At 41.1% G+C, this 11,770-nt stretch overlaps 2 protein-coding genes across 12 annotated transcripts in view; both read left to right on the top strand.

Annotated features, from left to right (window-relative positions):
• Window positions 1-7,928, top strand: part of LOC6536363 (mucin-5AC) — a 33,666-nt gene extending 25,738 nt beyond the window's left edge. For 5 of the 9 annotated variants that reach the window (XM_039376548.1, XM_039376549.1, XM_015192216.2 and 2 more), the window contains exons 9-11: window positions 30-188; window positions 427-860; window positions 2,267-7,928. In XM_039376548.1, coding sequence (XP_039232482.1) covers window positions 30-188; window positions 427-860; window positions 2,267-2,411 — 738 coding nt within the window. In that variant the 3' untranslated portion in view covers window positions 2,412-7,928. Of the gene's footprint in view, window positions 1-29; window positions 189-426; window positions 861-1,431; window positions 1,519-2,266 lie in introns of all 9 variants that reach the window. The other 4 variants (XR_005561742.1, XM_015192218.2, XM_039376550.2 and 1 more) reach the window with 4 other exon arrangements.
• A 422-nt stretch (window positions 7,929-8,350) lies between these two features.
• On the top strand, window positions 8,351-11,469 carry LOC6536362 (probable maleylacetoacetate isomerase 2). 3 transcript variants are annotated; one of them, XM_002096908.4, is made up of 4 exons: window positions 8,351-8,713; window positions 10,388-10,565; window positions 10,628-10,958; window positions 11,019-11,469. In XM_002096908.4, exons 1-4 carry the CDS (start codon window positions 8,690-8,692, stop codon window positions 11,146-11,148), a joined length of 663 nt encoding a protein of 220 aa, XP_002096944.1. In that variant the 5' UTR covers window positions 8,351-8,689; the 3' UTR covers window positions 11,149-11,469. The 3 variants fall into 3 exon arrangements, with proteins under 3 accessions (XP_002096944.1, XP_015047701.1, XP_015047700.1); XM_015192215.3 differs by lacking the exon at window positions 8,351-8,713 and adding an exon at window positions 9,880-10,017; XM_015192214.3 differs by lacking the exon at window positions 8,351-8,713 and having other exon boundaries at window positions 10,304-10,565.
• Window positions 11,470-11,770: the final 301 nt, after the last annotated feature.

Below are 11,770 nucleotides of genomic sequence, written 5' to 3'. Positions count from 1 at the left end.
GCTTTCATAACTGCATTACTCCCCTGCAGCTGCAGACCAAATCCTCCGGCGAATGTGTGCAGATGTACTACTTCTGGAAGAAGCTGTGCGTGGACTACAAGGTGACGCACTTGAAGATGGAGCCCGTGGTGGTAATCACACCCGCGGTGGAGAAGCCCTATGTCTGCGAGATCGCCGACTGTTCAGCGGTAAGTTCTAGGCTCTCAGATGCAGCAGCCAGCAGCAGCAGCAACAGCAGCCGCATGCCCCACTGCCCCCAATGCACGTACTGCAGCTCCCCCAACAACCGAACGCTAACGCCCCACCTCACCTCACTGGCTCTTTCTGTTTACTCTCTTTCCTGTACATAACGCTCGAATGTCAAAATCAAATCAATCCACATATCTTGCCCATTCCCGCCTGCGCCTTCGCCTGCGCCGAATGTAGAGCTTCAGTTCGAAGGCGGCGCTGCACGGCCATGTCCGCATACACGCTTACGGTCGCAGTGCCAGCAGCAACACCAACAACAACAACAACAACAGCAGCAGCAGCAACACCGGCAGCAGCAGCAACATGCAACATGGCGCTGCAAGCAGTGGCAGTGGCTCTGGCGGCAACAACAGCAGCAGCAGCTACGCATGCGCAACACTGAGCAGCGGCAACAGCAGCAGCGGCAACAATGCCAGCAGCAATACCGCTGCAGCTGCAGCAGCACACAGCAGCAACATGCCCCAGGGCGGCAGCAACTGCAGTGGCCATGCGAATGCGGCTATAGCAACGTCTGCGCTTTCGACCACGCCCAAATTGGAGGCGGGCATGGGCAGTGCCACGAACATAGCAATTGCCAAGGAGGGCGAGTTCCCCTGCAAGGTGTGCGGCAAGTAAGATTCCCCCAAAGCAATTTCCACCATCACCACCACCACCACCACCACAAAAAAAGCATAAACCAAAAACACGTGAAATCCGTATGAGAATTCGAAAATCCGCAAGTGATTTGAGTGCCCGTAATTGACTTGAGTTGAGATCGTAAACGCACGCTGTACCGTAAAACTGACTTGTGTATCGTATGCCGTATATACGAGTTCTTGGTTAATAGATCTTGAGTTCACTGTACTTATTTTTTGATTTATCGAAGAGTTCCTCAGTTGTTATATCGCTACCCACTTTCAACTCCCTTTTATGACTTTCAGTTCAGTTCTGAGTAGATACCTCTGGTGCTTCTTTGGTTCCATTCGTATGTCACTTTCCGAATTCTACTATGCCATTTAGTTAGAGTTTTCGTCAAGCGATATTAACTGTTGTTATTGTTGTTGTATTGTATTGTTCCATGATGCGAAATCCCAATATCAAATCCAATCCAATCAAATCAAATCAAACCAAAACCAAACAAACCAAAACGAAATCAAATCAAATAACGAATACAATCAATAAATCGCAATTGCAATTTTAAAGCGAAGAGTCACAACTCGCAAATAGACGTAACCGTAACTGATATCAGCTCCACAAGTCCACACGTACAGCTCGCTGGCCAAACGCTCGGTAAGTAGGAGGCCTTCGATTTCCGTTTCCGCCTTTCGGTTCATTTCGATAACCCTCTTCCGTTTCCGTTTCCGTTCCAACACTCCATTCACCTGGTCTCTGTTCTCTAATTTCGTGTATTATTGTATTTGTCTTCGACTTAATCCTACTCACAGCGCCAAACGCCTTTGATAACTTATGTAAATATTAAAGAACCATCCTCTCCGATCTGTCATATGTATATTGGAACAGCTGGCCTTCGAAGTGATCTAAATCTGACCTGGTTATGGATACCCAAAAAAAAAGAAAAGAAAACCATCATAATACAGAGATCACAAGCCTAGAGCGGCTGTATCATTCAAGCGCACATTCTTAACTCTTTCGTTCCCTCGATATATGTATATGTATTTAATCACTTATCTTAACTTATTTGTTTCCTTATTTGTTCCCGAACATAAGCTCTCTATTTTCCATAGTTATTTGTAACAACAAAGCAAATTTAAACTCCACACAAGGCTAAGTAAGAAGAAGTGAAGAAGAACGCTTAAAGTCTCCTTCGTATCTCCGCATGACTCTTTACCCAGCTATATCTATGCATGTGCTATACAATGTGTACTCTATGTGCTCCATTATATCCAATATCTAAATGTTCAATTAATCCGCCTAGTCTGCATAATCTGCATTTTAGATAGTAGATATCGGAACTGGTGCTGCAGACCCATGTGTTCTCATGATGCCCCGTCTTCTGTTCTTTTTTTTCGCCCACCAGAGTCTTCAATAAGGTGAAGAGTCGCAGTGCGCACATGAAGACGCACCGCGTCCAGGAGCCGGATCAGAAGCACCAGCTGAACCACCAGGCTGGAGCTAGTCACCTGGCCACCGTCGCCTCATCAACCATAACCGCACCATCGTAGACACCGATCGACGAGGAATGAACGGAGATTTCCCTGTACATAGGGTATCCATGGGGCGTATATAGCAAACAAACAAAAATCGATTGACAATCGCATTAAGCAAGCGGCAAGCATTGTTTACCACTGTTAGAATTTATGCTTAGACGAATTTGAGTCTAAAAATCAATGTCACGTGTACGTAGTAGTTAAAGGCATTTCTTCACTAGGTCTATCTGAATCTATATCTCAAGCCCCTCTTCTTCAATCACTTCTCTATCTATCTATCTATCTTTCTATACCCTAAGTAGAAGACACTGCGACTCGCTGTAGGTTATAAGTCTAGCCAAGGATTGGTACAAGTTCAAATTGAATTGTTATTGACTATTGTAGGCAGGTGCAATATTTATGTTGAAGTAACACGAAATACGAATATGTAAATGTAAATGTGTATGAATGTACATGTACATTTATACCTACCGTTTTTTATAGTAGGCGTTTATTCAGCTCGACTCGACTGTAGATGTACTCTAAATCTAAATTTAAATCTAAATCGAAACCTTAACGTAAATCTAAAACTATACTACAACCATGGCTAAAGCTAAGGCGAAATCCCGATCTATGATAATTACTAGTGCATAATTACTGTTAACTACAAGTTTTTCTACTCAAATACTCGTACATAGTTGCAACACACTACACTGATACTTTACTAGGGCGATAAATGTGTAGGGCGTAAGAGAATCTCTATATATATACATACTTGATATATAATATAATAATACTTGCCTAGGTGTACGATGTATGCGATATATGATTGTTGTTCTAGTTTTAACGACGCAAGTCAGCAACTCCGAGTAGTTGAAGTTTTACTTAGATTGTACTTACCTACCTACAGACACCTAAACTATTTAACTATGGCTTAGAAACCTAAACTATGGCAAAAAACCCAAGAGAAAATCTAGTGAAATCAAGTGATATTGAGTGAGATCAAAAACGATTTTAGCTAAACGTGAACAAAATTCAATGCACACCAATGTAAATGGAAGTTGAGAAAAGTTTTAACTTTACTTTTAACGACGCAAAGTTGTAGGTTGTAAGACACTGTACATACGAGTCTAGCAAATTAATCAGTTAAGGAAGGATATGTTTCAAATTTCTCCAAAACGCATAAAAGACATTAATCTATTTGTAATTCTAGAGCCCCTCTCCCCCTGACCGCCCCTTGCCCCTCCGCCCTACAACAAAAACGAACACAAACACACAGACAACGAGGGTTTGAACTTCGAACTTTGAGCCTTGAACCCCAAAGAGCCCACACCCACACACACACAAAGAGACACTCACAGTGCAGTTTTATATAGGCCTAGGATATACATACATAGTTATTATATACAAGCATATATTAAATTAAATGGTACAACAGTAAATCTGCCAGCAATTTGAACAACAACAAGAATCACACGTTTTCCATTTGGACAGTGAGCTAATGTACTACAACAAATTGATCAATTGATTCAGCGTTTTTGAGGCCGATGCCGATGCCGGGTAGTATGTTATTGACAATGGCGTAACTTAATCTAGTTTAATGTAAAACCGATGCATGCAGGGCTAAATCGAAAACCAAATGAAATACTTACGTTTAGTCTAAATACCTTCCTTCCACGCCCCTTTCCACGCCCCTTTCCACGCCCCTATCTCACTGACCCGCAGATCCGGACAAAAACTTGGAGGATGGGAACTATTAGCAATTTTTATGGTTGTATTCGCCAGAAAACTGAAATGAATCAGGAGTTTGTAAATAAAATACATTGGAGATGTACAAAATAACCCGATGTGGAGGACTTATCCATATGCTGTTCTATTTCCTTGGCCTTGTGTTCGCAATAGCATTCGTAATCATAAAATAGTCATAGATTTAGTTGACGGACAACATAATTCTTGCATATTTTTCGGTGTTATATACAATAAGCGTAAGCAGATATACATGAAAACAAATACAGCTACAGCAGCCCACCATATGAAGCACATTCAGTAACTGTTTGTTGTGGGCCTTCGAAGCCGTTTAAAGACTTTCTCGCGTACAAATACCAGCCCGAACATCTATGTATATCCGTCTATCCGTATACCCGTGTTCCCATCTGTAATAATCGTGCTTGGTTGTCTGCATTTTATCTACACATCTTCCGTTTCCGCTTCTGTTTCCATTTTCGTTTCCGTTTTCGTTCCCATTTCCATTTCCGTTTCCGCCTGAGTTCGTCCAACCACACTGTTCGATTCTATTCTATGCTCAAATGCCTTCAAGCGAATATAAGTCTTAAGTATTATTAAATAAAGTATCCACAAATGAGTGTTTATCCTTAAGTAAGTGTTCAAATCTAGGCTTACGTTAGCTTAAGTTGACATGAGTGTGCACTTTGTTGCTTTTCAAAAAAGTTTCCTAAAGACAATGAATGGATAAACGTAGAGTTAGGCATTTGCTCGAACGTCTAGTCTAATGCCGTAGTTTAATTATCACCTAGTTTATTTATATTTCATTTTAAGTTTTAATTACTGTGCCAAAGTGTTTATCGTTTACCAATTAAATGATTTCAACTGTTTCATTTTTCCACGACCGTCTTGCCTTTTTATTTATGTATCTACAGCATCGTATGTAAATTCAATAGTAAAGGACAATCTGTGACATTGAGTACTATACATTCCTAAACACTTCGAAGCGATAATTTCCGGAATCATCTGCGTCAGCGATTCCACCTCACTTACACACTTAATTCGAAAACTCTGCGTTGTGATTGTTCATTAAGCGAAAGTAATGATAAACTGTATTTATGCAATGCAAATACGTATTTAAGAGTAATCTGTATATAAATAGATGGCGGCCGACGCGGCTCCAGCTTCCTCAAAAGCCAAACTAATTCTAGCTCAGAATTCAGATTCAAATTCACTCAAACCATCAGTATATACAATTTGCACTCCAATTCAAAGAAACTATATACTTGCATGAGTGGTTTACTTCTTCTCAGCATCTGTTTGCAATATTTTGTAAATCGTACAGATACACATACTACCATTAATGTCATACCGAATGAGGGAAAACCGAATATTATATATTTAGAAAACGCAACAGAATTACTTCGAAATACAATACAAAACCTTTTGAAATTGAAAACGATTGATAATAGCTATTAGACATATCAATTTTATTTAAAATCGAATCGAGAGATGCATTCAAAAAATCAGAAAAATATATATATATATATACATACATATATATATGTATACATAGTCCGTACACCTTCGTGTACACCAGTGCAATATTGCATTCCTGTTTAGCGAATAAGTGGACATTTTTAGGCGTCATCGTAGTATTTACAGGATCTTCTGTTGGGCACCTCTTTCGAATCTTTGCTTTAAGTGCGATATCTCAGAGTATTTAGACTGACGAGTAATAAAACGATACCAAATTATGAGATACTATTCTGGATGCAGTGCATAACCCTTCGTTTCTGTGCCAAAAACAAGGATCGATCGCGATCTGACTACAGACGCGATGAATGGCGTGACAAACTTTACCGCTCAGTATTATCGAGATGTCCGACCTGCGACCCGGAAAAATCGGGAAATTTGGGTTGGGCGGATCGGCCCTGCTATGATTAAGTACCATATACAAAGAACTACACAAATCTACGATGTAAGTTTTAACTGTAATATGCAAAGGGACACTTTTATAAAGAAGCAAACTGTTACTTTATGGCATTTAGTTGAGATGCTGTAACCTCTTGTTGATCGTAAATTGTACGTAGCATGTAAAACCTATTTAACTCGCAGACACCTACACACGAATACATAAATATATATACATATGTATTTATACAGTGCTAATATTAATATTCTGATATGAACGAATATTTTATGGTACATCTATATATGTACATAATAAGAGTAAATGTAAACTTCAATGTTTTCATGGTTGTAAACTGATGATCAAAAATAGATTTAATGAATTTTACATGCTTTTATTTAAACGCAGAATCACTTCGACCTTGCTTTACACTTTTTGGTACCTAATAATATTTAATAATATCGTCACATCTAATGGCATTTCTTTCAACGAACACCGTACCCTTCTTTTAACATCAATCATTCGTTGTTTTTACCAGACTTACAATCTCACAAGCGGTGCAATGGATAAGCGAAATATTTTCTGAGCAGCACACATTCTTTGATAAGAAATGATCGATGTATGCGATATTTGAAAAAGAAATCATGAATATTCCCTCCAAATAATTTTTAAAAAATTACGTATTTGCTAAAAGTCAAATCTCTGATAACTGTAATGAAATACGACGGATGGGTTGACGGTTCCGACGAACTCAACTCCCAAATCTGTTTATAATGGAGGAATACTGTATTTAGCATGATGTTACCAGTTACATTTAACGTAATTACAATTACAATGATTATTGTGTATTGCATGTGTATGTGAAGTGTATGTAATTACAATTAAACTCTTTAAAAAAACAAAAAAAAAATGAAAATGAAACGAAAACCGAGAAATGTGGAAAGAGAAACTATGGCACACATTTGCCATTTAATAGTAGTCAATTCTTCAAAACAAAACAAAAACACAAAAAAACAAAAATCAAGAAAAAAAAGCGCATTAGGTTAAGTGTGAAGATGCATGAGGATATATGGACACTATTTTCTAAACGTATTACAACAATAATTTATGAATTTGTTGGTAATTTTATACATATATATACACCAGTTACTTTTGTTAGCTAGCAAAACGACAACGACAACTTAGGTAGCGCCGAGGTAGATAAACTTTATGAATGTTGTACCCAAAGCCCACGCCCCGGACACCCGCGAGAGCACACTGTACAGGCACGAACCTCAAGGCAGGATGGGTCATAGTTCAAGATCTAGATCTAGATCTAGATACCACGGATCCCAGATCCTGAAGCCCGTCCTTGCGCATCCTACCTAGCTAGTTAGGTCCGCGTCCCTTATAACACGATTTCTGCTCATACTATACACTATACATACTGTACACTATACACACTGTACACTGTACTCAACACACTCACTGATTACAATCTCTGTTGGATCTGTTGTACTCTGCCATTTTTTGGTGTGATATTCTATTGGTTGTGGCGGTTGCTTTTGAGCCGCTTTACACATTGTTGCATTTCTACTAATACTAATCGTAGTTGGCCTAAACTGGGTCACAACATGATGAAAAAACAACACAAAAAAAAAACATAAACTTAAAACCAAAAAATCAATTATTATGTAACTTATTCGATTTCCAGTTGTTGTTTTGGTTGTACACATGCGTAATGGTTTTAAACTCGTTTTGACTAACTGTAACTGATTGCCAAACTTTGTTAACTATTTTAGTCCATACATACGTACATACATACTTTTAGGTTTAAGCACTTGTAATTTAATCGAACATGATTTGAGCAAATTTAATGAAAATGAACTAAACTTACAAAAACACAAAGCGAAAATAAAGTGGTGGTCGTAACTAAAAAAGATGTGGTTTTACTTGTTTTTGAAAATCTGTTTTGAAAATATGGTATGTAACAAGTTTTCATTGCGTTTTCACTTATCTATAAAGTGTGACTTTCTTTTTCAATCTGTTCGCCTTAGTGGGTGGTTACCGTACCTAAAGCATTTTGTCTTCGCGCCATTTTGAACCCCTCCAAAGTTTAGCTGAGACACGACCCCAAAAGCTTTTGCATAGTGCCCTACTCATTTACTTCGTTATCCTTCTAAATACATCCTTAGACACTCTCTCTGTTTTTCTCTCTTCCTTTCGCGGTGGTCCTTCCTCCCTCTCACACACACGCAAGCTCGCAGAGCTGGCATTGTTGTTGGCGTTTGTCATTGTCCTTTTCGCGTTCGCTTTTGCTTTCGCTTTCGCACTCGTTTATTTAGTTCAGTGTGTTCAGTTGCGTCCTGGCTTCATATCCTGTCGCTATCCTTTGGCTAAGCGCAAGCCCAAGCGGTTTCAGTTTGAGGTTTTGAGTGCATTTGAGCGGCTGCAAATACAAACAGAACTGTGCGTCGAAAAAAGCCATATATCTCTGGCAATTAGTGCATAGTGTTCGCTGAAAAGCATATCCTCGAGATTGAATTGTGCGGAACTTGCAGGATATAGAAGTCCAAGGAGTAGTAATTGCCGCTTTTCGCGAAACCGGCTCGGATCGTAACCTCTTTTAATTCTTCTTCGGGGTTGTGCGTGTGCACCAAACGGCTTCAAAATTAATTACTCAAAGTACCACCACAACGCTATGTCCTTATCGGCCATAGCCAAGGTAAGCGAATCCCAGCGTCATTGGCGCCTTCATTCGGGCATTTGGCAAAAATCCATTCCAGTTCCCGCAAATATCACTCATACCACGCGGCCAGCAATCTCTGACTTCAGTTCACTTGGTCTAACTCTCACTCATACCCCGCATCCGCATCCACATTCGCATCCACATCCGAATCCTCAGTTTGATTTTGCGCAGAACAGCGAGCTTTCCTCCCTCGCGTACACACTGCAAAAGTTGGCAAAACAGGGTTGTCAGGCGGCAAAAAGTTGCGAAAAGGATATGCATATCAATTTCAGTAATGCGGCTTTAGAAATTAATGCAAACACGGAGAAATCAATGCTTGATTTTATCACTAAAAAGAAGGCTGTAAATTTCCTTTAAATTTTTATGATTAAGCTGATGAGGAACAACTAACTCCTTAAAATGTGTTTTTTAATCTGCTTAGTTTTCCTTCCTTAAAATGTTTTTTCAATCATTGTTTAATATATGTTAGATTAACATTATTTTATACAAAATATTTAAATCTCCTATTCTCTATATTATTGTCGCTAATCACAGAGGCTCCTAGTCACACCCCCTCCATCTATCGTTTAGCTTTAGCCGAACTCGACAACTCTGTCGCAGGGTTTTGACTCAAACTGTAACGCGCCGACTGGCCGAGCAACCCCTGAAAAAGCACACCCTCTCCAAGCGAATGGCGAAACTTCTGAGCCCATTTTCTCTTGAGCAGGGGTCCTGTGTCCTTGGCGCTGCCTTCGCGCTGCGGACTCAGGACAACGACAACTTGAATAAGGTTAATGCCCCTAGCCGACCTTGGGGTGCGACACAGTTCGGGACTCGGGAGCTCAGGAGCTCGGGACCTCGCTGCTCGGGGTTTGGGGTTTGAGGTTTGGGGTTCGAATGTAGGATGTCGGATGTCGGAACTTATCGCACCCATCGTCCTCACTTTCGCACGGGTTCATTGAACTTTTAGGGAACTCATTATGCTTTCGGTGACTACAGTTTCGTGTGGGCGGCGATGACAACGACCCGTCGATAGGCTCTGCTGGGTTGATTGGCCAGGCCGGAACAGCCAGCAGCTGTGTGTATATCATTTTAGGGCTCGTCCTCATCGCCGGCCATTTGGATAGGGTATTAGGTATGAGGTATAGGGTCCCCGACCCCCTCCGACCGACCGCCCGAAGCTCTCCACTGTTGCTTTGCAGCTGTTGTCGGGCGCTATTTTTGGTGCAAGTCGAACTCAACGCTGTGCTTTTCTGTCAGTCTATCGCTGGCGTTGCTCCTGTCTGGATACCATGAATCATGTGGGTACATCTGCATATGTGTATCCGAGAGTCTCGGAGAAAATCGCAGTTATCTGCGTATATCTGTGTAGAAATAAGCGATAAGTGCGTAATTGAGAGCTCTGGCTTATCGCGAAGTAAGCCAAATAGACGCGCTAAATGCAAATGATTAAACCAGTTTGACTAGGCTTGTTGTGCCTACTAACCCAACTCGTTATCAGCGGCAACCTGTTCTGTGCTATTTGTGCTGTTTGTTGTGTTTCTTGTCTCTGGATTAGAACAAATAGATTTCGTAATAGAGTTTGTGGGCCCGTCACGCCATTCGGCGCTGGCCAGTTGTGGTAAAATGTCTACTAATCTCTGTCCCAATGCTTCCTCCACCGACACACAGCCAATACTCTACTCGTATTGGCGCAGCTCGTGCTCCTGGCGCGTGCGCATTGCGATGAACCTGAAGGAGATACCCTACGACATCAAGCCGATCAGCCTGATCAAGTCCGGTGGCGAGCAGCACTGCAATGAGTACCGCGAGGTGAATCCCATGGAGCAGGTGCCCGCCCTGCAGATTGGTAAGTACCTACCGACGAACCTCAAACCAACATCACTTAATCCCCATGTATCCAACCTTCAGATGGACACACCCTCATCGAATCGGTGGCCATCATGCACTACCTGGAGGAAACCCGTCCGCAGCGACCACTCCTCCCACAGGACGTCCATAAGCGGGCCAAGGTGCGCGAAATAGTCGAGATCATCTGCTCGGGCATCCAGCCGCTGCAGAACCTCATCGTGCTCATCCACGTGGGCGAGGAGAAGAAGAAGGAGTGGGCCCAGCACTGGATAACACGTGGCTTCCGGGCGGTGGAGAAGGCGCTGTCCACCTCGGCTGGAAAATACTGCGTGGGCGACGAGATCTCCATGGCGGACTGCTGCCTCGTACCTCAGGTGTTCAATGCCCGAAGGTTAGTATGCTACTGAAGCAATCAAAACTTATTTATTCATTAATTCGGATATTGTACCAGATTCCACGTGGACTTGCGACCGTATCCCATAATTCTGCGCATTGATCGCGAGCTGGAGAGCAATCCAGCATTCCGGGCGGCCCATCCCTCCAATCAACCGGACTGTCCGCCGGAGCTGCCCAACAAATAGAATTTTCCGACGACAACTGCAAAGCGCCGTAAGACGAAAAAGTGAATTGCAGTTCGTAAACCAGGCACAGGACAAACTAAGAACTTAAATCTGATCGGTGGGCGGGGATTGGATGGGATGGCAAAGCTGGCGAGGATTCCATTAAGCAAAAAACAGTCGGATGTGATTTAAGAAATTGCTAACAGCATTTAAATATGCATAAATGCATAAAAATACTATCGATAACATAACGAAATTCCTCACACGAAATTCAAATGCAAAATTCTCAGAAACGGAACAAAAAATATATATGAAGTATAATAAATTCTTGAAATTCCCTTAGTTTGTCATTGTGAACATGATCTAAAAGATGAACTCATATATATTAAATGTAACTTATTTTTATGCATTTTATTTAGGCTAACAAATCATAACAAATTCAAGGAGAACTCACGACGAAAAGCAAAATTCAATTCAGGGATTTAACACAAACAAAAAACAAAAAAACCAAAAACACTATCGAAGATTTACAAGTATAAACGATGTATGTATGTATGTATAAGTACTTCATGTCAAAGTTGGGCAGATGCTAAACGAATCGTTCACAAAGTACAAAACTTCAGTCAACCAATAAGTAAACTAA

This window comes from Drosophila yakuba, chromosome 3R (assembly GCF_016746365.2).
Source record: "Drosophila yakuba strain Tai18E2 chromosome 3R, Prin_Dyak_Tai18E2_2.1, whole genome shotgun sequence".
In the NCBI taxonomy this organism is placed as follows: Eukaryota; Metazoa; Arthropoda; class Insecta; order Diptera; family Drosophilidae; genus Drosophila; species Drosophila yakuba.
Note: the sequence above shows the minus strand (reverse complement) of the source record. Positions and strands in the feature narration are given on the sequence as shown.